Raw genomic sequence first — 27471 nt, 5'->3', positions numbered from 1 at the left:
TTCACGGGGAGGTTACGGTTCAGGGTTTCCGGACAGGATTTTTAAATAAGCACATGCAACAAATAAGGTTTGGCTTTAGTGGCGTCTACAAAATATTGCAGTCAACGACGTGGAATACATCAATAACGATGACTACGTTCAAACACTAGCAACCAAATTTGTGACTTAAAAACTCTCAAGCAAACCTTAGTGAGGGCAAAAAGCATTTTGAGCAAATTGTTAATCAATGGTGGGAACAACATCGCTGAATAACGCCGTCCACCAGCATGAGTACCATCATTACAATGTTGACAATTCCAAGCCCGACGAAGGCTAGGTTGTAACTTCGTGTCAGGTCGTAAAGCAACCCTGTAAAGAGATAATACGCAAGACGAAATTGAAGTCAGTTCTCTTAAAAACAAAACTTTAAAACAAACTTAAAAAACCACCAACATAACCACCATCACCACCACACAAACACCCGTACACGGAGCTCCTAAAAGGACAGGTAAAGTCACCTGAAAATAGAATTGTTTTTCTTTCAAATCTAAGAGGCTTATGAACAATAAAACAATTTTGTTAGTAAGTGTTTGTCACGATTTATAATGTTAAAAAAATAAAGTTAGAGATAAAGTTGTTTACGGGGGGTGACTCCGCCTACCCATTTTGTGACGTCAATCGAGGCAGACTTTTGATTAGCTCTATGGCTTCACATAGCCATGCAACCAAATCACAATGTCCATGTTGTAGTAAACCTTACCTGCTGCAAAACTTCCGCTGATTTCTCCAAGCCCGTAGAGGCACTTACTTAAAATATAGAAATCAACGAGAAAACTTTCGTCGTACATTTCTTTCACCACTAACGTCACTAGAATGTTTAGAAGTCCAATGGCGCCCCCGTTGACACAAGCCAATAACATCAGGACCTGGCATAATTAACACGGAAAAAAAAAACATTTCTTTTTTATCAAACGCCATATTAAACAACACGAAAGATTAGAATGTCTATATCAACATTATAAATACACAGAAACTTAGCTTTCTTTAGCATAATATAAAGAATAAAACAATTATTAGTTACAAGGGTAGAGATTAAAGGGACAGCAGTATCACTTACCACATACATGTAATTATCTTGGACAAATGAATCCATGAACATTGCCACTGAGTTTATAAGACACAGTAACACAAAGAACCAAAATGCACTGATGACATTGTAGCCCTGCAAAGGAATATGAAGGAGTCTTCCAACAAGGTTTCCAACACCACCTCCAGTAGATAACAGAGCTGCTGCAGAGAGAGTTATACCTCTTGATACTGCATGAGGTACTAGAAATACCATCCAAGCAGCAGAAGATATGCCTTGTAGTGTAGAAGCACCGAGTTGAAGAAGTAGCGTTGGTTTCTCAGCGAGGATATGCAAAGAAAGCCAGGAAGCAACTTCCTTCAGCCGATTACGAAAGCCGGGCTCATTCTTGTCATTTGATACTTGATCAGTGTCTGTTGTTTTTATCTTTGAATACTTATGGACGTGTTGATCAATCAGTGCACCAAACACAGACACGTGGAACATAACAGCAGACATGATCATCAAGGTTCCACGCCAGCCATAGACTCCGAGAAAAAAATCGACTACAGGAGGGCACGCCATAAAACCAAATGACCCACCTAGAAGTGCTATGGCGTACATGACTGGAAAATGCTTGGACGGAGACGATACCAGTGCAACTGTCTGTGGTATGTAGGTAAGACCCATACCAACACCTGTCACAAATGATAAAAATACAGGTATATATGTCATTCCATGTCAGACCAATGCACTTTTTTCCCTCATGTCTTCCGATTTTTATAAAAATTGCTGTGATTGTAGGTCCTTATGAGCAATGAATGCACACCAATTTTTAGCCCTATCGGACTTACCATGTAGTCAGGGCAGAAACTACTAAAATCTGACATTTTAAAAACGCATCAGTCCAAAAAACAACGAAATAAATATCACTTGATAGAGCATGTCTTCCTCTATCAGAATCCACCAAGAAACAACTGGGCTCTTCAAAATTTACAACTTTATTATTTTTTGGGGGTACAGTTGGTAGGTTTAGAATTAGTCAATTTATATACTTTACTTTATAAATCCACAACAACAAAAAGTTACTTAAAATAATTATTAATGGTTTGGGATTTTTTCATGTTGAGGGCTGATGTGGTCTAACCAGAATAATCTTTGAAATACCAGCAGTGACGCACCAAGGATTTAATTTGGGTTGTGGTAGGGGGGGCATCTTTCCCAAACAAAATTCTTTCTAAGATGGTAACAAAAAGATTTCACCATGCTGCAACTCGACTTCATCGGAAGGTAATAGTGTAACACAAAATTCCTGTGTCAATAACCACATCAGTACGGAGCAATGAAACACACTAAGAATCGGTATTTCTGCTTGAATTCCTGACCGTTTTATTCCAGACATCCGTTCTTACAAATCCACAGATCTAGACATAGGAAAACATCCCCAGGCGAGCGGGCTTCCCAATCTTCCAGCAGGGTGCCAACCAGCAACTAGCTCCACCGCGGAGCCGTGCTGGCGCCCTCTACTGCCTGATTGGCACGAATGTTACAATAGCATGCCTTTTTGTGCGCTATACGGTTAGCGGCGCTATGAAATGGAAATCGTACAGTTAGCACAAAATCTGCAGCTGAGCAGCTCTATTAAAATGGGCCCTGAAGTCAGAGTTGAAGCATGGTGAAAAAATTGCTCTTGGGGATTAAAGTTATTATGCATTAAATTTGTTGTTCATCACAGGGGGTTAAAGCAAGACTGCATAAGTTTGTGATCTACTGAAGTAAGGCAGACAGCTTCTCCATCTCAACTTTGATGTAATCTCTATACTGAGAAGAGTGAGTTTTGTTGGTGGATTTATTATGTAACGTATATATAAATTGACTAATTTGTAACCTAACAACTGTACAAAAATAGTCATACAATTATTACCACATACGACACAGAAACACTTTGGTTTGATCAACAGAGTGGCCTGAGCAGCCTTTTATTTGTTTATGCTGCAATGAGCTAAGCCATAACAAAATGCTTGTATTTTATAGAACTTAACCAGATCTCCGGCAGTTGCCTGCCATCCGCAAGATCTTCTAAAATGTGTTTAATGCAAACCAATAAGCTGAACTGATTCCCGGTAGTCGCATCACCCGCGAAATCAAAAGTAATAAACAAAGCAATTAAAGCCAAACTGATTTCCGCGAAATCAACAACAGTAAATCAACCAATAGCAAAACTGACCTCCGGCCGTAGCTAAATCCGCGAGGTCGCCAAAACTACTACTGCATACAGGTTTCCGGACGAGGCTGTACCGCGAAACCAAAAGCGTTAAAATAAAAGGTTTGCAAAGGAACTTGAAATTAAAGCAAATATAGCACAGTTAAATAAACAGCACATATTCCCCGGTTGTTGGCAAATTAAGACAAAGCGACTAAAATACGTTTCATCCCGTCAACGCAGAATACCAAGTTATAATAATGATAATACATTTAACAAAGACCCCAAAGTAGCAAATTATAACAGCTGAATTAATATACCTGAGGACTATTGAGGTGTAAACAATGAAATACCGCCACACGGTCATCGAGATGACCGCCGCCAAAATAGCCTCAAGATTAATTCAGTTGGGTATAACTTTTATGGAAATAAAGTGCGAAGTGCATCATTAAAATTAGAAATCAAGAAATGACAAGCTGTGTTAGAAAGGTGGATGCCGTCGTGGATAAATAATTCACGATTCGACCACACTATTTGAGGATGGTTAATCAAACCACCGGGCGAGGACCTAAACAGACCACCCACATTACGATTGATGGCCCGTCTCGCCCGCTCAACCTTGTTTTGTTTGATCGCCCCAGTATAGGCAACTCGTGGTAAAATTTCGGACCAGAAAATTATGGCGTGCGGCAAAAGTTCTCTGGTGCCCGACAGCAACCGATGAATGTCATGCAACATGCATTTCTTTGGCACCTTGCCGAGGTCATTTGATCCCACATGAATAATGATGGCGTCTGGATTGGAGTTTTTGCGAGACCACGTGTGTTGAAGAAAATCTCCAAACTGCTCAATGTGGAGTCCCCGCCTCCCGAACCATTGCACCTTCAAGCCGGGTATGAGTGAAGCATCCCTTACAGCTATGCGCGATGCCCAATGTACAAAAGAGTCGCCAATAACCCACACCAAAGGCTCACCGTGGACGGGGGTTGCTCATAAAGGAAACAGAATGAAAGAAAACAAATTAAAATGGGGTTGTAATACTAAAATCAAATCCACACAAAAGCATTAGCAAAATTAACAACAAAAGAAAACTGAGCAGGGGCAGGCTTTTTACAAAATAAAGCCGGGGTCAATACGAATGTAGCGGCTATAGGCGTTGGACTTCCAACGGTGGCTGCCCCAATACGAAATGAATGCGAAGAAAAACGCATGTCACCAAGACTAACAAAATCCAGAGAACGCTGAAGAACCGCAGTGAATTGGGAGCGTGTGACTGGGTCTCCATTGAAGTGTGAAAAGAAGCTTGAGCAATGCGGACGCAGAACGCTCAAAAACTGCGCCGCAGCTCGAACAGGGCAAAGCGCAAAATCGCCCCGTGAACACTCGGGAATCGTAATGAAGCAACCCCGACCATACTGATCGGTTTTTGAAAACATAACATTGAGCACCACAACCCGCCCAGTGGGCGCAACCTGCAAGGAAACATCTGAATGCCTCAGGGGAGAAACCACATGCTTAGACTTGGCAGTGAATTCGCCAACACGTAAAAACCCAAAGAAAGCGAACAGAAATGCCGCTCTAAAGAGCTGTGCTTCAAACTGGTTAGTGCAAATGGAATCCAAAGCAGGCACAATGCGTCGCAAAATACTGAAAGTAATGGGACGGCGTAAGTCACGGCGACTGTCCAGCCGCCTACTACCCTCTAACAGACGCTTAACAATAAAATGTTTGGTTACGTCGGGCGACCCAGCCAAACGCAAAGACGATGCAATACCTGAAACGTAAGACGCAATGGTGGTAGAAGCATACCCATTAATTGACAAAAATGCAATAAATTGAACAAGTGATTGTAAAGATGAGAAAAGGGGATCACCAAAGCCATGCAGTGTGCAAAATTCCTGGTAAAGGTTCCAGGCCCGTCGATAAAGCGAGTGGGTACGAGGTGCCAACGAATGTTGCAGCAATTCTTGCACTTCTAGCTGAAGGCGCTCCACAGGTTGCCTGGCAAGGGGGTCATAACGGGGTCTGCCCCGGGTGCCAACCGGCGAAAACGGTCCATCTGGAAACGGGAAAGAGCATCAGCAATAGAATTATCAACCCCCGGGACATGACGAGCCTTGAAGTGGATATCCAACTCAAGACAACGCAAAACCAAGAAACGAACCAACTTCATTATCTTTGCACAATGTGAGGTTTGACGATTAATAATCGCTACTACCGCTTCGTTGTCACACCAAAAAATTACTCTCTTCCCCTGCAAATGCTGCCCCCACAAGCGTATAGGGCCAGGGTAACTGGGAACAGTTCTAGAAATGCAATCGACAATTTAGATGCCTTTATTGAACCTGGCCAACGGCCCTGAGACCAACTTCCATCAAAAAACGCACCAAAGCCTAATTCTGCAGATGCATCGGTGAACAAATGTAAACTACTGCTAGAAGACCAAACAGCAGACGGAAATACTACTGTACCATTAAAGCGTGACAAAAACTGCTGAAACTGCTGCCAAGCAAGCAAATCCTCACGCGCTCCAGATGAAATACGGATGCGGTGGTGGGGAATACTTACACCACGAGTCAAATCAAACAAACGCCTCAAAAACGCTCTACCCGGACGCACCGCCTTACAAACAAAATTCAAACTACCTAAAACAGACTGAAGTTCCCGGAGTGTAACCTTCTTTTTGCTAATGACATTAGAAAGTTTGGCCTGCAGTGCAACAATCTTGCCCGGAAGCACTTGAATCTCCTGCGCCACAGTGTCAATGTCCAATCCAAGAAAAGACAATTTAGTTGTGGGCCCCTCGTTTTTTTCCTCCGCCAAAGGCACCCCAAACTCCTTAGCAACAACTCGAAAGGATTGCATGACTCGCAAACACTCCTGTGTGTTTTGCTTCCCCGCAAAAAGGAAATCATCTAGATAGTGCATGATACACTGAGAAGCAGACACTCTACGAGCACTGTATTCCAGGAAGGTACTGAAACGCTCAAATGTAGCATATGAAATGGAACACCCCATAGGCATACATTTATCAAAATAATAAAGGCCCTCAATGGTAAAACCCAGCAAATCGAAATCAACAGGGTGAACAGGAAGTAAACGAAATGCTGATTTAATGTCAGCCTTGGCCATAAGGGCCTCGGGACCTAAACTGGTTACCATAGCAACAGCATCATCAAAGCTAGCATAATGTACCGAAGCTGCACTTGGGTCAATGTGATCGTTAACCGAATTACCCAACGGTGAAGACAAGTTATGAATTAGACGAAATTCCCCAGGTGCTTGCTTCGGTACTAAACCAACTGGGGAACAACGCAAATTGGGTAGCGGGGGTGTTGAAAAAGGACCAGCCACCCGGCCCAATTGAAGTTCGCGGTCAATTTTTTGACGCACAATTAGCAAATTGCCACGAACAGAAACCAAATTTCGAGCTGCAGAAGCAGTCCGGGGACCTGTATAACCAAGCCTAAAGCCAACGGAAAAACCCTGAAAAAGAACTTGCGCATCATGCCTATTGGGATACGACTGCAAAAATGGGCGCATCTTACTGAGCAGAATTGGGGTTTGCGCTAACTGCAGACCCGCGGGTGCGAGAACCTCGGCAATTACTGGCTGGGTGACCGACGGAGGAGCAGATTGCGCATTTGTGGGTGTAACGACAGGCTGGACGAAAACACTGGCCACGGTTGAAATCGTGACAGGTGCTAGATCCAGGCTCCCGTTGCGTTGCCCGGTGGGACCCGAAACTATTGGGACTGTGGTCTTGCTGCCGAAATGAGCCTCGACTCCCGAAGGAACGAACATTTTGGGGCTGCCCCGGCGCACCAACCAACATGAGCCAAAGCTCCGCATCAATGGTAGCCCATGAGCGAGATGGCACACGAGCCTGCCTAAGCCTGAAATTGACGTCGTAGTCACGCCAGCCAAAGCCAGTACGACGAAATGCCGCTGATCGAACAATGTCAGCATACTTCAAAAGATGCCGTGCTTGACCAGGATGACGCTGCTATGGTGTTCCATAGAGGACAGCCTCCGTCGTAGTTGTGAGTTGTCCGTCGGAGTTGTGAGTTGGGGCGTCGGAGTTGTGAGTTGGGGCGTCGGAGTTGTGAGTTGGGCCGTCGGAGTTGTGAGTTGGCCGTCGTAGTTGTGAGTTGTCCGTCGGAGTTGTGAGTTGGGCCGTCGTAGTTGTGAGTTGTCCGTCGGAGTTGTGAGTTGGCCGTCGTAGTTGTGAGTTGTCCGTCGGAGTTGTGAGTTGGGCCGTCGGAGTTGTGAGTTGGCCGTCGTAGTTGTGAGTTGGCCGTCGTAGTTGTGAGTTGTCCGTCGGAGTTGTGAGTTGTGCCGTCGTAGTTGTGAGTTGGCCGTCGGAGTTGTGAGTTGGCCGTCGTAGTTGTGAGTTGTCCGTCGGAGTTGTGAGTTGGCCGTCGTAGTTGTGAGTTGGCCGTCGTAGTTGTAAGTTGTCCGTCGGAGTTGTGAGTTGTGCCGTCGTAGTTGTGAGTTGGCCGTCGGAGTTGTGAGTTGGCCGTCGTAGTTGTGAGTTGGCCGTCGGAGTTGTGAGTTGGCCGTCGTAGTTGTGAGTTATTTGACATTCTATCATTTTTTGTTAATAGTGAAAACGCCCATTCCTATTTTCATTTATTTTATAAAATCTTATAGAACACGTTTTTTAAAGATACCTTACAGTTTAGGCCGGTTCGCAGGAATTAAAGATGATGGTTAGCCCGTATTCCTCAACAAAATGAAAGAACAAAATATTTACATATTTTTAACGCCAGGAACTGTAGGTAGAACGATTTTTATCCAGACCATTTCATTCTGATTGGTTGAGCTCCGGTCAATCAGGAGAATGTGCAACTTACTGAATATTCATGACTGTTCGTTTCGCGCACACTGCGAAATTGTCAGCTATAATGTGTCACTTTGTGTACAGAAGTACATAATATTCAAGCACCAGACTGCTGCCCAATGTAAATTATTGAAATTGACGTCATAATACAGGAAAATGAAAAGGCTGATCCAGCTATTCACTGTATTTTGTAATCTTTGAAGTATATATAAAGTAAGTGGCAACAACTCTATATCCTGGGATAATTGCAATTTAACATATTTTGGCTTTCAGATCGTCTAAAAATCTGGCAATGCATCTGTAAATTGCTACTAGTTTCCCGGGGGATCCATAAGAAGTATAGTTTTTGTTTTTGTTTGAACAGCAAATAAACCCACCAAGGATACAAGTCAATAAAACAAACTCAAGGCATCGTCAGATTTATGTCTATAATTTGTTATTTGGAAGCACAGCTTGCATACACACAGGTCACAGCTCGGGTATCAGGAAAATTTGCATAGTTCCGTTGGCTTATGCGTTCATGCGTTCGTATTTCCGTTTACAACAAACAACATATAAATTATTTCAAGTTAACCAATTGAAACACTATTCATCCATACCTAGTCAATCCAACTTACATAACACTTTCAAATACTAAAGTTTTAGTATGTGTTTGTATTTGTTTGTTTGTTTGTTGGGGTGTTTGTTTGTTAACCTGTTCGTTGAGTGAAATTGTTTGTCCTTTTGTCTCTTGGTTGGACTGACACACCTCTTGGTGACAGTGCAGGCACTATTGTCAGTCCTGGCAAACCTGTAGTGTTGATGTCTTTCTGTTGTCCTCAGTCGTGTAGTACTTTTTTCTTTCTTTTTTTTCTTTTACTGCCTGCCATCCTTTTTATATATCTTGATGTATCCCCCTTGTTACTGTTTTCCAATACAGATGTATGTTTTTGTATAATTAATGTTTTAAAGAGTTGTTTCCTTTTCGTATAAATTTTTGTAATTTTTTGTATTTTATGTGAATTGCCAAATAATAATAAAAATAATAAATAATAATAAAGGATGATTTGACCATCTTTGGACTAATTTAATGATAGGCATACACTTTAAATTTTATTTAATTTTTATTTAATGTTAAATTGCTATCGGGGTGTAAAAACATATAACGCTTTCATGGTGCCTTGAACGAAAAAGAATTTAGTGAAAGATTAATGCTAGTTCGTTATAAGGCCCGCATCCTACCTGCAGTTATTAAAGAATATGTTACAATTCATAAACAACATTTCGAAGGGGCGTAGATAAATATAAAATATCAGATCTGCAACTGACAACATAGTGCTGTGCGAACAAAACATAGGCCTAATTTCCCAATAAAAGCATCAAACACATGGGTCCATCCATTTCATGTATAGGCATAGGCAAGCAAAAGCGACAACTCAAAAGGATTTTGCCTTCTCGGTGACGAATCGATGGATTCAGCACAATCGGAACTCAATCACATGTGTAGAAGAACCCGGAAGTAGGCATACGCCACCTATTGACCATTGCAGTTTAGTAAACAAAATAAAAAGTCCGACGGCCAACTCACAACTCCGACGGCCCAACTCACAACTCCGACGGCTCTACTCACAACTACGACGGACAACCCACAACTCCGACGGCAACTCACAACTACGACGGACAACCCACAACTACGACGCACAACTCACAACTCCGACGGCCCAACTCACAACTCCGACGGACAGCCCACAACTCCGACGGCCCAACTCACAACTCCGACGGACAGCCCATAACTACGACGCACAACTCACAACTCCGACGGACCAACTCACAACTACGACGCACAACTCACAACTCCGACGGCCCAACTCACAACTCCGACGGCCCAACTCACAACTCCGACGCCCCAACTCACAACTCCGACGGACCCACTCACAACTACGACGCACAACGCACAACTCCGACGGACCAACTCACAACTACGACGCACAACTCACAACTCCGACGGACCAACTCACAACTACGACGCACAACTCACAACTCCGACGGCCCAACTCACAACTCCGACGGACCAACTCACAACTACGACGCACAACTCACAACTCCGACGGACCAACTCACAACTACGACGCACAACTCACAACTCCGACGGCCCAACTCACAACTCCGAAGGCCCAACTCACAACTCCGACGGCCCAACTCACAACTCCGACGGACCAACTCACAACTACGACGCACAACTCACAACTCCGACGGCCCAACTCACAACTCCGACGGCCCAACTCACAACTCCGACGGCCCAACTCACAACTCCGACGCCCCAACTCACAACTCCGACGCACAACTCACAACTCCGACGGCCCAACTCACAACTCCGACGGACCAACTCACAACTCCGACGGACCAACTCACAACTCCGACGGACCAACTCACAACTACGACGGCCCAACTCACAACTCCGACGGCCCAACTCACAACTCCGACGGCCCAACTCACAACTCCGATGGCCCAACTCACAACTCCGACGCCCCAACTCACAACTCCGACGCCCCAACTCACAACTCCGACGGACAACTCACAACTACGACGGAGGCTGTCCTCTATGGAACACTATACGCTGCAGAAAAATGGACGCAAAAATCAAAAATGCCGATGTCCATTGCTCAATGGACGTGATCCGTTGGGTCTGCTTATGCGGCCGCAGTTGCCAAGCCGGTGACTCGTGCGTCCCAACCATGAACACGCAGTCATTTTCGGAATGACGAGCAGGTCGCAAAAGGGACCCGAACTCCACAAACTCGCCCTTCCAAATTTTTTCTTGCAACGCTAAGGGCACGGCGGCCCCAAGATCGTCACAGACGCTGTGCAGTGGCGCGCTATCTAGCCCAGCAAGCGACGCGCTAACGGAACTTACAAATATTGGTGTATTGAAAGACTCACCGTTTGTTGTCGGCGGCACGACTGCCCCATGCACCGTCGCTGCCGTTGGTGGAACCGTAAACGTCGATGGAGGTACCCCATCCGCCATTACATTCCATCCACAAGCTGGTGTCGTCGACGGGGACGTCGTCGTGGGCGGCGGTGGTGCCGAAGCAGCGGCATTGGAAGCCGATGTTGGCAAAACACCAGCCGCGGGAGTAGCGGTTGTCCTGGTGGCCAATGAGCGGGTAGCAGGCCGTCCCCTTCGGCGCTTAGTCGCGGCTGTCTCCGTGACAGCTGCAGGGGCAGCTGGCCGCTTACTCGAACGAGGCATAATCGAGATGAGTGTCCGAAAGGGTCCACCAAAACAAGGACACAGTAATATACGCTAAAAAACACCTAGTCCAAACAATGAGTAAACCGAAACGGAGCAAGGAACAAATTGCTGATAACGAGAAAACTAAATCCAAAAGATCGACAAAAGTATGACCACACGGTACAAGCGTTTAAAATGCTGAAAAGCGAGAGAATTCGAAATTCGAAAATTGATGACTGATAAATTGTCAACTCAACTCAAAGGCTGCTCAGACAAAAGTGATCAAGCCAGCACAGACCGGCTATCAAGGAATGCAAGGCACCGTCCAAGGGGGTCAATTGGCCGAAAGGCGAGGCAATAAACCAAATGCCCGGGCCAGACTGGTGACAGATTGAGCACACAGGTTCCGCGACAAGCCCGCCTGACTGTCTAGCGGTAATAAAATATTTGAGCACAAAGTTTTGGCCTCAAATTGATTGTAAATTTTGAAGCGCCCAGTTGTTTCTTGGTTGGTTCTGATAGAAGAAGACATGCTATATCAAGTGATTTTTATTTCGATGATTTTTGGAATGATACATTGTTTCACAAACTGGGCAAGGTCACGATAACATATTAAAAATTACAGTGACCTTCATTTCAGAAAAAAAGTTTGCCAAATTAGCATATATGTGATAAAAATAGACATGGTTATGACATATTATTACCAAAAAGGTGTTATTTTACCCCAAGAACTGACACTTACCTGTTGTTAATCCCAATGTGATGGTTAACTGGAAGATGTTCCAAGTGAACGCACTGGCAAGGTATCCAACAAAAAGCAAGAACCCTCCGGTCGTTACACACACCCGGCTGCCATATCGCCTTGCAAGATTCCCTGTGATCGGTGCTGTAACCATCGTTCGGAAAGAAAACAAAGCAAATGAAGAAATTTCAGTTCAATTTTTATTTCAAATTCCTCAAATATTATTAATGCAATGTTAGCAAGGTGATACACAAAATGCAGGAAATTGGATTCAGCAATCATGCAAGTAAGCGCAGCTTGTGATAGGGAGTGCCCGTACAAAGAAAAGAGCCAATGAGAGTTATTACAGACTGAGCAGACAAAGCAAAAAACACATGACCAACAAAGACCGGGACAACAAAGACACACAACATTCAGTTGGTCAGGTCCTACACTCAAGTAATAATGAAAATAAAAACAAGATTACAGGGAGGGGGACAGAAAGTCAATTTTGAAGAAGGTACGACTTAAGATCACGTTGAAAACTGAATAGATTCTGACTATTCCAGATGCTATGTCAGATTTTTGGCCTCAAACATAAAAAAAAAAAATATATTTTCAATTGAATGGTATTTCAAAGATTATCACCCGCTCTATCGGAACAAAGTTTAACTTGTACTTTTAGTGGCCAGGAACCATGACAAAAATTTAAAACGTTTCTCATAAAACACATAAGAATTGGTGACGTGATATATTGTCGGGATCCCGACAAAAACTCATTTTGAGCACTTTATTTCACTGCTACTAATAATTGGCGGACTTTTTCGAGCAATGGCTCAAATGAAAGCTTGTAACTTTCTCGACCCCCATCAAAATACATATTGAATTTTAAATCAAAATGTTGGGGTCAAATCGGCCAAAAATCGGACATAGCATCTTTACACTAACAGGTAATTCATTCCAGTGGAGAGGCCCAGGGTGCATAATGATATGTTAAGACAAAGGTCCTAAACTAACAAATGTAAAAGGGAAGAAGACCTGGTATTGTGGCTGTGAACATTATAATTTGGTTGAACCATATGACAAAATGTTGGGGAGGTTGATTCAAATGGTGTTTATAAATGTAGTTTTTATTGTTTGAATGACACACAGGAGTACCCGCCGTACGCGTCTCTTGACTTATACGCGGGTTACTCAAAATGAATGAACCGTGTCGTGATTCATTCATTTGAGTGCATTGATGCATGTCAGTATAAAAGCAGCGTCCTTAGCAACAGAATCCAATTCAGGCCGCTGCTTACTCTGCTGTAGTGTTGGTGTCGCATTTCGACAACAGCGTATTTTATATACGATATTAATCCACATATGGAACATATTATGTTTTCCTTTTTTCTTCTGTTGGTTTTTTTATTTCTTCGTTGACAGGCATGCCGAAGGCTGACGTCTGCTACAACTGCAGAATGCAAGGACACTGGTCCAGAGAGTGCTCATTCCATATTGATAAGACCGAGACCTAAAGCCAGAGCTGCCCACTCACTCGGCTACACCACAGCAGCCCTAAGTCAGCATTAAAGAGGCAAATATGTTTGACAAGTTTGTATATGTATTTAGAGATACGGTGTGACTATTAATCATGTAAAATAACGGTCTCGAAATCTGATAAGTTTATGGTCAAAGAAAGACACGCACATTTTTGGTACTAATTTTGTTCATCTCAATTGATCATGTTTGTGTTATGAATAGTTACAATATCTCGTTTTAGAAATGCCGCCCCTTGGTCCTTCCGAATTAATCAGCGTTATAATTGAGAAAGTTCTCGAAATAGTTTTTATCATGGAATTGATTTCATCTCAAATAATCGTAGAGAAAACAGAGCCCTCTTTCATTGCGGGTCCCTTATCAGTAGCTTGTCAGGCAACTGGTAAGAAACGATTGATTCAAACTAGACGATTGGAAGGTTGCAAAGTCTTTCACAAGATTCTCTAATGTTCTATTTCAACTAAGTATGGTTACCATCATATCGAAATTTCACCACCAGTTAGTCCCAATAACTGCTGTTCTTGATCATTATGATCCATAATAATGTGTAAAAGCTGATGTATATTTGCTTGGCGACCATCCTCTGTTTTTGGCCGATTTTGTGGTCTAATAATTAACTTGGATTAAGGAATGCCCGAATGCATTTAAGAGACACATTTGTTTGACAAGTTTGTAGATGTATTTAGAGGTACGATGTGACTATTAATCATGTAAGATAACGATCTCGAAATCTGATAAATGTATGGTCAAAGGAAGACACGAAAAATGTTGGTACTAATTTTGTTCATCTCAATTTATCATGTCTGTGATTATGAATGTTTATGAAATTCCACCCCTTGGTTCTTCCGAATTAACAATTCAGCGTTAAATGAGATTGTTTAATCTCAAACAATCGTAGAGAAAACAGAGCCCTCTTTCATTGCAGGCCCCTTATCAGTAGCTTATCAAGCAACTGGTAAGAAACGATTGACTCTAGAATTAAGCAGACTGAACAAATTCGTTCAGAAATTTCAAAATTGGAAAATAAGGTTGCAATTTCTTTCGCAATTTTCTCTAATGTTCTATTGGTCGAAATATATTTCGACTAAGTCTGGGTACCCAATCGAAATTTCACCAACAGAAATCTTGATACCTGCATGCTGTTCTTGATCATGTGACCGGCTTAAATAAATGATCCTGCGAGACACAACCTTCGCTGTTCCATACTTTTATTTATATCTGAATTGAAGACGGAGAAAATAATGTGATGTTAAGTCTCCGACGTCTAATTAAATAAACATAATTTAAATAGAACATTAAGAATAAAACTTACAAGTCACAAATACTATTTACAAGTAATTAGGAAATCCTTGAAAGACGCGAGAGTGTTGCTGTTTTCCAGCCTAGAAATTAAGTATTTTAGAAATAAAGAAATCAATTAAATAATCCGTGAACTTGGATAAAGACTATCTATAATAAACGATTTGCCAAAGACTGGAAATGGATGGCAAACAGAAAAGCATAAATAACGGCAAACTAAATAATATAATTAAAGTTCCCGCCAAAAGTTTAATGGCGTCCGCCATCTTGGAATTGTACCAAAATTAGAGGATAACTCCGCAAAATCAGCAATATTTACATCATTAAATCGGAAAACAAGTACGGCATTACTTTAGATCTCTAGTAATGCAAAACTAGAAACAAAATCTAAGAGAGGAGACTTGAGGAAATTCAAATCAAAAAGAAATATATCTACTACGGGAATTTTCTTTCCCGACTCAAAACTAAGTAAATTAACTCTAGAAAACAGTTCTCTTGTCAAAAAGAAACATGTCATAAAATAGGCTAAACTCTACGAATAATTTATACAAGAGGAATTTATATGAAATCTAGGGGAGAATGGATGGAAAATAGAATGCTAATTACCTGAATTGAAGACGGAAAAAATAATGTGATGTTAAGTCTCCGACGTCAAAGGAAAGAGTGGCCCTCTGACGTCTTGCGGCCGATGAGGGCGCGCTAACCGGTGTATTTAAAAAGGTGAGTATGAATAAATGAAAAGTACCCGGATGTGAATTATTCTACTTGTCACAATCATATGATCCATGTTAAAGTGTAAAAGCTGGCATTTTTATTTCCTTGGTGGCCATCCTCTGTTTTTGGCCGATTTTGTGATCTAGTTACTTGGATTTTGGAATGTAGTATATGAAAGGCCCGAATGCATTTAAGAGGCAAACCTGTTTGACAAGTTTGTAGATTTATTCGAGGTACGGTGTGATTATTGATCATGTAAGATAACGGTCTTGAAATCTGATAAATTTATGGTCAAAGAAAGACACGCACAAATTTGGTACTAATTTTGTTCATCTCTATAGATCATGTCTGTGATTCTGACTGGTTTTATCTCGTTTTGGAAATGCCGCCCCTTGGTACTTCCGAATTAACACCAATAGTTTTTATCATGGAATTGGTTTCATCTCAAATAATCGTAGAGAAAACAGAGCCCTCTTTCATTGTGGGTCCCTTATCAAGCAACTGGTAAAAAACGATTGATTATATATTTAAGCAGACTGAACAAATTCGTTCAGAAACTTTAAACTAGACGATTGTAAAATAAGGTTGCAATTTCTTTTACAAGATTCTCTATAAATCGACTCAGTTTGGTTACTACCATATCGAAATTTCACCTAATGATGCAAAGTAATTTTTCATGGTTGTACCACCAGTAGTCTTATGCTGTTCTCGATCATATGATACATAAGAATGCGTAAAAGCTGACATTTTTATTTCCTTGGTGGCTAACCTCTGTTTTTTGCCGATTTTGTGGTCTAGTTACTTAACTTGGATTAAGGAAGGTATTATATGAGTCACCCGAATGCTTTAGAACAACAAAGAAATAAGTATTCCTTACTATAGGGTCTTCAGTTTTCAATGAATTGGTTTCGTGCTATACAAATAGATTGTACTCAACATGTTTTTCTTACTGTATAACCTTTAAGATAAGTTACTCTCAACCCTTTTGGTCAAACTTCCCAAAATGTCTTACTAAAGTGAAGAAACAAATTTCCAACTAAGCTGTATTAGCCAAGACCCCTGGCACACTAAATAGCACTTGTGTAACTGTAGAAATCGTTTTCAATTATTTAAAAGAATTAACAATTGATATAAAACTTTCAATCTCAAGCTAAATCGTCGCAGAGTATCTTGTTCACAAGAAAAACAGTGCCAAATTATTAAACCCTCTTAGCCTCTGCCATAAAATAGATACATCAATTCTGTATTCACCATCGGTACAAAATATTATACACAACACTAGTCAACTCCACCACTCCCAATGCAAAATGAACCAATTCTCTTGACCAGTATAAACAAAGTAGTTGACAAATTTGGGGGTCCGATTAGCCTTTTGTATCTCAGAATTGCGTGTTATGTTTCATTGGAATTGCCATCACTTTTTTAGACATGAAATGACACAACTTTAAAGCCAGCCACATTTCTGAACTGTCAAAAAGAAATGGGCGTTCCATTCTTTATCCCCATATCAAAAATGGACATCTTAAGAGATGGTTCAATAACAATCATTTGTGAGTGCTGATAATATTACTCTCCGGTTTTCATCCCAAAGTTATACCTTTCAAGTTTAATTTGAGAGAGATCCCGGTAGAAACCCGGAGGGCTTAAAGAGCCATGATTCAGATGAATCAAGAGAGTTGATCTAGAAAACTTGATTTGATCATTATTACATGTATTATTAATATTATTATTATTAAATAAAGTTAAACAATCCGATACAGGAGGATTATAAGGAACCATAATATGAATTGTTTTGAATGAACTATAATGCAAAGTTTAATTTGAGAGGGATCCCGGTAGAAACCCGGAGGGCTTAAAGAGCCATGATTCAGATGAATCATTGAGAAACGGTGACATGTACTAACTACTAACTTATACTAATTTGATACAACTACACTGTATTCTAATGTTTAGTACGAACTGCAGTTTAACAACGGCCCACTCCCATGCTTTAATAAATTCTGAAACTAAATAGTGTTTTCAAGGTGTGTTTATTGTGTGTCCTACAACTGTTTTTCATGCGTATGAGCGCAGTGTAGGAGCATGAAAATACCAACTAGTTGCTTAAAGACATTGATATAATTTATAGGAACGGCATTGCAATTTTTGAATAATGGGTTTGTGCTAGCTCGAAAATTACTATTATATATAGGCCATGATCAGCCCCCGAATAACGTGGCTAGAAAATGACTTTCGTGATAACATCAGCTTTCTTATCAATATGAACCTGCTGAATCCAAATATGATTGTTCCCAATCCCAAAAGTGCGCACAAAGTAAATGCAACCAATAGTTTGATGTGTTTACTGTACAAATGTAGGACTTGCTCAAGTATATTCTGGGGTGACGTCACTACTCCCCGATTGCGCCGCCATGCTTGGCAAGCCAACCCGAATGCACAAAGAGCTAAGATTAGTGTTAACTCTGTATCAATCGTAAATGCTTACTATACCTCATACATATTCATGACAGAGAGTCGAGCTCTCATTGGTCCATTCATCATCATGTGCCAGGTGTTAATTTTGCTAACTACCAAGCGCGCACGTGAGTAATCACGCAAGTGGTAAATGCGCATGACAAGTAATAGTTCCCCGGGAGCTATTCTACTTGTCATGCGCACTACCATTGCGCGACGTTATACCCGGGCACTATTCTACTTGTCATGCGCTTTACGATCGTGGCACCGTTTTGTATACACGCACGAACAGTGCTCTCTCTAGCGACGTCCAACACATGAACAAACTTATCATGTGCATTTTGTTACACAGTAATCATTTTCTCTTGCTCAAAACTCATGTTCCGGTAACTGAATATGTATGAAGTATAGTAAAAACAAATATAACATGGTTTATTTTGGGTGACTAGTCGATGAGCTCCCTGCGGCTTTGGAAGTTGACAAACTAGTTGGCAACTTCCAATACCTCGGGGAGCTAATATCGACTAGTCACCCTCAAACTATGTTATATTTGTAAAATAAGCAACATGTTGATATTGACAACTCCACTTAAAATCGATCGCAATGAATTGGAATTCTGGCACTGGTTCTTAACAAGTCCGACTCATTAAACCAGTATTTTCATTCATTAAGTTTGCTACAAACGTGCTGCCCGTACACTTGTTTAAGAGTCAGTTCAGGTAAATAATTGACATAGTTGCTCACGGTCAAAAAATGATTTTTTTAAATACTTTCTGGGTGGAAGGGCCTTGGGGTGCAAGTAAACAAAATTACATTTTCAATTCTATATATAGCCCGTTGCCATGGTTACGGGTCATTTTGTTTTTTGGCCATTTTAGGCCGATTTTGGGGTCTGAAAAACTGGTTTTTAGCTCATATTTACAACTCCACCCCACCAAAATGCAAAATTATTTCAAAAAACCTTTTATATCACTACAAAGTATCATCCTTGGCCTTCCTTGAGAAAAAAAAATTATTGCTTAAAATATCACCCTTGTGCTATTTTTGCATCATGCATTACAGTATGTTTTTAGAACTTGCAAAATCGACATTTTTACCCTATTTTTGGACCCCAAAATGTCAACTTGCCAGGGGTCTCAGAAAATGTTCCTTTCGGCTGTGATTAGGGCCATCATTGGTCTTTCCATATCTGGTGTCAAAAACTTGGGCAATTGTTTCCTGTTGTGACAGTACTGCCTCAAAACTATACTTTTTTCCCCAAAACGTGAAAAATGCCTTTTTAAGGGTCTTTTCACATAATATCGACATACGTGTCCACGGTAAAAAAAAAGGAATATTTTTCTTATACTTTGTGGATGGTAGGGACTTGGGGTCCAAATAAACAACATTTACATTTCAAATCATAATATAACACGTTGCCATGGTAACAGTTCATTTGTGTTTAGGCCACTTTAGGCCGATTTTGGGTCTGAAAAAACTGTTTTTTCAGTTAATATTTACAACTCCACCCCACCAAAAAACAAAAATATTTCATAAAACCATTTCCATCACTACAAATTATCATCCTTGGCTTTACTTGAGATAAACAAATATTGCTATAAATTTCACCCTTGTGCTATTTTTAGAACGTGCATTAGAGTATGTTTTTAGAACTTGCAAAATCAACATTTTTACCCTTTTTTTTTGCCTCAAAATTGCTGTTTTTCAGGGGTCTCAGAATATTTTCCTTTCGATTTTGATCAGGGCCAAAATTTGCTTCATTTTGAATTTATAACATTAAGAAGTTAGTGATAATTCCATCAATCTGGCAGCTTTTCATAAGCACTCTGTAGGCTTAGTGCATTACCAAACATTGATCAGGACTTGTTGATGACCTAAATCTTAGAATTTGCCCCGCCCCGGCCCCGGCCCAATCATATTTCTTGACATTGCATAAAAAAACCGAAGTTTTGTGAACAGCGCCTCTTTTATGAAAGTCACATTTTTTAATTCCCCTTGCACATCAAGAAAGTTTGTACTGTTTTAATTTTTTATTGGTTCTCAGAATATTTCCCTTTTGGTTGTGATTGGGCTATCATTATGGTTTGCATGTCTGCTGGGGAGAAACACTTTGGTTTATTGTATCCTGTTGTGACACTTCTGCCTCAAACATGGTAAATTTTCCAAAAACAATAAAAATGCATTTTGAAGTTATCCCTTAGTTTGAATTGATAAAAAACAAAAACGAGCATGCTTGTTAAAAACATATGGCACTGTTTCCATGCTCTTTAAGTAACAAATAAAAAGTTTATAACCATGCTTTGCCACTGAGAGTTCTTGTTTTGTCATGACTACTTTACCTAGTTGTACAGGTATGATTCACATTCCAAGAAGAGAAGTAGTGCGATGAGCATTCTTTACTATTCTTGTCTATACATGGCCTTTTATCAGTCTTATGGGTCCCCTGCCCGCTACCAAACTAAACATTTTCATCCCTATCAGAACAAAGAGGCTCTAAAAGTGAGCAAGTACTGTATCCAAAGTATCTAAATGGCCATTCATCTGCTTTGGCCTTCTGTAAGCAGTTCCCCCACCCATGGTGGTGTTCCTTTCAATTGTACTGTTGCAAACATTCAAAGAGTTGGTTTATTTAACGTGATAAACAATTCAGCAGGTAATGTTTGACAATGTTTTTGTTGATCGTTCTCAGAGACATATATACTAATTATGAATTAGTAAGATAGTGAATGGAAAAAATAATCAAACTAGCCTGAATAAACTTTTGTCACTGCAAATGCATCTTACTTATTTATGTTGAGCAGGTGCAAGTATTTACAACTTCTTTCAATGTTGTTTCATTAAAGGAACACGTTGCCTTGGATCGGTCGAGTTGGTCTTTGAAAAGCGTTTGTAAACGTTTATTACAAAATGCATATGATTAGAAAGATATTTTAAAAGTAGAATATAATGATCCACACAAGTATCACTCAAAAACATCTTTCTAACCATGCATTTTATAACAAACGGTTACAAACGCATTTCAAAGACCAACTTGACCGATCCCAGGTAACGTGTTTCTTTTAAATGATCTCTTATACGCTCATCTTGCAAATCGTTAGTATCATTATTTTTAATAAGATCTTGGCAAACTTTTCCAACACTTTTAAGCGGGCTTTTTAATTTCCCACATTTGTGTTGGACATGATTGGATTCTCTAAACCATCTGCCTCAAGCACAGAAACTACATTGTTTATGATCTCTATCTCTATGAAAAGTTTTACATTTGGTAGCAGGCAGGGACCAAGGAGAGTAGGCCCTGTATTAAAGACAACTTGTAAAGAATGCTCATCGTACTCTACTTGCAATGGGAATCATACCTGTACAATAGGTAAATTAGCCAAATCAAGAACTCTCAGTGGCAAAACATTGGTTATGGTTTGGTTGGATACCATTATGTTTAAATAAAAACTTTGTATTAATTACTCAAAGGGCATGGAAACAGTGCCAGATTTTTAACAAGCATGCATTGTTTTCGGAAAAATTACTAAACTTAAGGCATGATCAGTCACAACAGGATACAATAAACACGGTGTTTCAACCCAGAAGACATGAAAACACCAATAACAACCGAAAGGGAACACTTTCAAAAAAAGGCGCTATTCACAAAACATTGTTTTATGCAATGTCAAGAAATATGATTGGGGCTGGGCCGGACAAATTCTACTATTAAGGTCATCAACAGTTCCTGATCAATGTTGGGTAATCCACTAGTACTTAGGAAAAGCTGCAAGATTGATAGAATTATTACTTTTTAATGTTAGAAATTCAATATGAAGAAAAAACAATTCAAAATGCATTTTTTTGTTTGGGGAAAAAAGTCTATTTTTGAGACAGTACTGTTAACATCAGGATACACTTGCCCAAGTTTTTCTTACCAGAAATAAAAAGACAAATTTTGGCCCTGATCAAAACCGAAAGGAAAATATTCTGAGACCCCTGAAAAAATGAAATTTTGAGGGCAAAAATATGGTAAAAATGTTGATTTTGCAAGTTCTAAAAACATACTCTAATGCACGTTCTAAAAATAGCACAAGGGTGAAATTTATAGCAATATTTTGTTGTCTCAAGTAAAGCCAAGGATGATACTGTGTAGTGATGTAAAAGGTTTTATGAAATATTTGTGTTTTTTGGTGGGGTGGAGTTGTAAATTAACTAAAAAAACAGTTTTTCAGACCCCAAAATCGGCCTAAAGTGGCCTAAACACAAATGAACTGTTACCATGGCAACGTGTTATATTATGATTTGAAATGTAAATGTTGTTTATTTGGACCCCAAGTCCCTACCATCCACAAAGTATAAGAAAAAAATTCCTTTTTTTTACCGTGGACACGTATGTCGATATTATGTGAAAAGACCCTTAAAAAGGCATTTTTCACGTTTTTGGGAAAAAAGTCTAGTTTTGAGGCAGTACTGTCACAACAGGATACAATTGCCCAAGTTTTTGACACCAGATATGGAAAGACCAATGTTGGCCCTAATCACAGCCGAAAGGAACATTTTCTGAGACCCCTGGCAAGTTGACATTTTGGGGTCCAAAAATAGGGTAAAAATGTCGATTTTGCAAGTTCTAAAAACATACTGTAATGCATGATGCAAAAATAGCACATGGATGATATTTAAAGCAATAATTTTTTTTCTCAAGGAAGGCCAAGGATGATACTTTGTAGTGATATAAAAGGTTTTTTGAAATAATTTTGCATTTTGGTGGGGTGGAGTTGTAAATATGAGCTAAAAACCAGTTTTTCAAACCCCAAAATCGGCCTAAAATGGCCAAAAAACAAAATGAGCCGTAACCATGGCAACGGGCTATATATAGAATTGGAAATGCAATTTTGTTTACTTGCACCCCAAGGCCCTTCCACCAACAAAGTATAAAAAAAAATCATTTTTTGACCGTCAGCAACTATGTCAATTATTTACCTGAACTGACTCTTAAGTTTCAACATATCTTTGTGGTTTGGTTTTCAAAAGCTGTGAGTTTATAGTATGTTGAATACCCACTTGTAGTTAATGTGGCAGATAAGGATAATGTTACAGAAGTGATATTTAAGTCTTTGTGATTGAAGAAGACGATCAGAGTATACTGATCGAAACGTCGAGTTGAAACCAACGGTTGTTTTCAGAACCTCCCCAACTCATTTAGAGATTATCAATACATGGTGTTAACGCAAAAATTTCTATATTGTGATTGTTATTTGTTGAGAAGTTTATAAAATAAGTTAGTTTTTTTTATAACGACAACAATGTTTATTTGTAATCAAATGATTAATCTTGGCTCTTTCACCAGTACAATTCCCACGTATAGAATTGATATAAGTGACTTACCAATGATATAACCAATACTGTTTGACATGCCGATTACAGTCCCCAGTTCAGCTGCACTGCACTCTAGAGAATCCATCATAGGGTTGAATAAAACACCAAACGATTTCAGAGATCCCATCTCCAAGAAAATGATCATGAATGATGTAAACGTAAGGAGACAGCTTGAAGTCGCCATTTTTAACGAAGGTTTTACTTCAATAAATATGTTTCCCAACATACGTTCCCCTATCCTTATCCAAGAAACTTCTTGGAAACCTCTGACAATACACCATTGGTTTGCCTATGATGTTGTCCATCAAGGCCCTATTCAAAGCTCCTTACTTTAAGAATTGCATACCTTAGAAACGATGGTTAAAGCATATTATGGTTCAAGCATGGAGATGGTTCAATTATCCAGCGAACCATTTAACAACCCGGTCTTAGTCTCCAAGGCGCCTTCGGCGCTCTATAATCTTTGGTCTTTTCTAATATGTTTAACTTCAATGCGGACCAATAATGCGTAACCAGATAAAAAGCCACACAAAGCATCAGGAATCTATCCCCCCCCCCCCCCCGCTATTGTACCCCACGAGATCACAACCATGCACAAAATACTGGTTCGGTACGCTAGCCCTGATTCAAGGCTGTTGGCGTAGTGTGCCCAGTGCGCGGCACAATTCGGCAACCGTGCAAAAACTGCACGCAGTGTATACACGAACAACGTATACATTGTGGGTGCAGTACATTGTACAGCGAGAACAGTATAGCGTAGTCATGAGTACTGTCGTGTCTTCAACCTTGTGCGTGTGGCTCATACTAAAAGTGCTCATGTAAAGTAGTGTTCCGTAGTGTACCTAGCCTTTAGTCAAGGCGCACGCGGCACACCGGATAGCACGCACAGCCCCAAAAATGTAACGCACGAAAAAAGACCATCACCGCGAGCGGCGAAGCCGCGCCTTTACCAACTCGTTTTGGGGGCCTTATGTTTTTCTTTACATTTGCCAACGATTTTTGTGGGAGAAAATGTAACGAATTTGCATCGAACGTTTTTGTGACGTCATGCAAGTTAATGTGGCAAACAACTCACCACGCTAATGCATTACATTTTCTCCCACCAAAATTGTTGGCAAATGTAAAGAAAAACGTAAGGCCCCAAAACGACTTGGTAAAGGCGCTTCGCGGCTTCGCCGCTCGCGGTGATAGTCTTTTTTCGTGCGTTACATTTTTGGGGTTGTGCGTGCCATCCGGTGTAGTCTAGGTTCCTAGACCATTGGTGTTGCGTGGTCACACACAACCAACGTTCCGATTATGCACGGCAAAAACTGTACACGCTTGTAATGAACGAACGCTAGCGGGCGCTCTGTTTCTCTGATTTCCTGTGCTCACCAAGTCTAGGACATTTGCAAATTGAAGGCGTGGCCAGACTATGTAAATTACTCTTAATGTATGCAATATTCATATCACGTGACGAATTGAAGATGACTATTCAAACTAGACCGAGTCAAAGGTCAATATGATCGGCGCTCTATTTTTAATAATCTTTGCTCAAAGAGTAATTCCGTGGTCATTAATTTATAGGCCTATTAAAAGGAAAACAGTGAAATTTTAAGTATAGACTACCTATTCAGATTATGGATACGTGACGATTTGAAATCGTAAATAATGGTCAAAAATCGAACGTAAGATTAGCATTCAGAGAGTCCGTGTAACTGACGCTTGTATGGCCCCACGGCGTGGAGCAATCGGAACGTGAAATAAGCCTTGTGGAATATCACGTACCGCCCATGCCGTGTCTCGTGGGGGTTGGAGTTGTTAAATCCCGGGCGCTATGAACTCCCAGCTTGCGGGTGTCGACTCCGTTGTTATGATCGCAACGTTCCAATATGCTCCATTTTGATTCATGGCCCCCTAATTTTTTTTTGTTATGAGTTTTCAGGTAATTTTGATGATGTCAAAACGTAGGAATATCGCATCTACCTCCATGGTTATATTGACAGTGTTATTGTGTGAGTAGCTTAAAAATATTATGAGAATTTTTTATAAAAGGTTGAAATAAAAATAATGCTGAAACAAAATTCCCTCTAAGCATAATTTTGCCAAACAAAGTATTATTTTTTAATTCTGTGAATGAAGAGTTATTTTTGAGGTAATGATTAAACTGGGAAACTAGTGGAATTTATGACCCGACTACTCGCCTCAAATAACTGGGAGTTGAATAGCAGTAGTCGCCACCCGACAATCAATCAAAATTCGCAATTTCTCATGAGTTGTTCCAAAAGATATTGTTACGACTACATTCCAAAAAATATTATATGGTTACGTTCCAAGCTGCGCAGCTACTCGGCTACGTTTACGTTCAAAGATACGCTTATGTCTACGTTCCTTCAAGTTACACTATAATATCAAAAGGTATGTTTTCAAGCCCGAGTCAAGCTACGCTTACATTCCAAGATACGCAGCTACGTTTACATTCCAAGATACACTTAGGTCTACGTTCCTTCAAGTTACACTATAATATCAAAAGGTACGCTTTCAAGCCCGAGTCAAGCTATGCTTACGTTCAAAGATACGCAGCTACGTTTATGTTCCAATATGCTACGCTTCAGTCCAAGATATGCTTACGTTCCAAAAGATGTCAACAATCCAAGCTACACAGCTACTCAGCTGCGCTTACAGATCTGCTTATGTTCCTTCAAGTTACGCTATAATATCAAAAGGTACGCTTTCAATCCCATGTCAAGTTACGCTTACGTTCCAAGATACGCAGCTACGAATTAGGTTCCAAGATGCTTACGCTCCAAAAGATACTGTTACGTTCCAAGCTACGCAGCTACTCAGCTACGCTTATACACTCCAAGATACGTTTAGGTTATGCTACAATATCAAAAAGTACGCTTTCAATCCCGAGTCAAGCTACGCTTACGTTCCAAGATCTGCAGCTACGCTTACGTTTCAAAATACATTCTCACAAAGACGCTTTTGAATCCCTCAAGATTTCCTTCCCCCAAGATTAAAAGACTTTCACTGTGAATAACACTACAGGGCCCACCAGTTAATATCTGTTTGGCAGAAAATACTGTACAAAGTTTCTTTACTATCCAAAAATTTAGGTGGGCACTAGGCATAAGTCTACAACATTTCAAATTTAATTAAAAATTGGCTGGTAACCAGTTTCTGCTAAGCAATGCTATTTTGTGATAACTATAAACAAATTGTTTAGCCAATACAGGCTTCATCAGTGTGGGCCCTGGCACGTCGGGAGCATAACGCCCGTTCGCATTTCAAGCTGCATCATGGCAATGCAGTAGTCTGGATCTGGATATTATACATAGAAAGGTTTGTGGTGGTACCGCAAACCTTTCTTTATCGTATTTCCACCATGTTGCAAAGTTTTAAATCCTACTGATCTGGACATTATTATACTCCGATAAAAACATATACCCACACACACATGCAGAGTATAGCAAAAGTCATGCAACGTAATTACTGCATGCATTGTACACTGCATGCACAACACTGATGAATTATTCATGAGCCAACCGCAACGCAGCCTCTGATTGGCTCCACCGGAAAGTCGGGGGAGATTTGCCGAAAAACAATAAAAAAGCTAAGACCCGTCGTTGCAAATGTCCTAAACCTTGGTGAGCACAGGAAATCAGAGAAACAGAGCGCCCGCTAGCGTTCGTTCATTACAAGCGTGTACAGTTTTTGCCGTGCATAATCGGAACGTTGGTTGTGTGTGACCACGCAACACCAATGGTCTAGGAACCTAGACTACATCCGGTGTGCCGCGTGTGCCTTGACTAAAGGCTATAGTGTATCGTACAGATGGTACATGTGCATGTACATGTACAGTATGTGTTATGTATGGGGGTGTGCTGGTGGAAATCAGTGATGAGGACTAGGATTTTGCAGAGAGAAACCTGCCTCATAGACTGTGTACAAGTGGTGTCATTATGTGGATGAGAATATGTACATTAGTCACAGAATGACAGAGAAATACGTGATATTTTGGGTCAGTATTGGGATTGAGCAATTTCATTTTGTCAGTATGTTGTTTCTGTCAGTATGTGGATTGTGTTATTATGTTGATTGA

The 27471-nt window shown here is 40.5% G+C and overlaps 1 protein-coding gene across 1 annotated transcript; it reads right to left on the bottom strand.

Moving 5' to 3' along the window:
• Positions 1-23813, bottom strand: LOC117304769 (monocarboxylate transporter 7-like). Its single transcript, XM_033789376.1, has 5 exons — positions 23397-23813; positions 12048-12191; positions 1097-1743; positions 740-905; positions 1-348 (listed from the first exon to the last, which is right to left on the bottom strand). The coding sequence occupies exons 1-5, from the start codon at positions 23611-23613 to the stop codon at positions 224-226; spliced, it is 1299 nt and encodes a 432-aa protein (XP_033645267.1). The 5' UTR covers positions 23614-23813; the 3' UTR covers positions 1-223.
• Positions 23814-27471: the final 3658 nt, after the last annotated feature.

The sequence above is a fragment of the Asterias rubens genome, chromosome 21, assembly GCF_902459465.1.
Source record: "Asterias rubens chromosome 21, eAstRub1.3, whole genome shotgun sequence".
Lineage (NCBI taxonomy): Eukaryota > Metazoa > Echinodermata > Asteroidea > Forcipulatida > Asteriidae > Asterias > Asterias rubens.
Note: the sequence above shows the minus strand (reverse complement) of the source record. Positions and strands in the feature narration are given on the sequence as shown.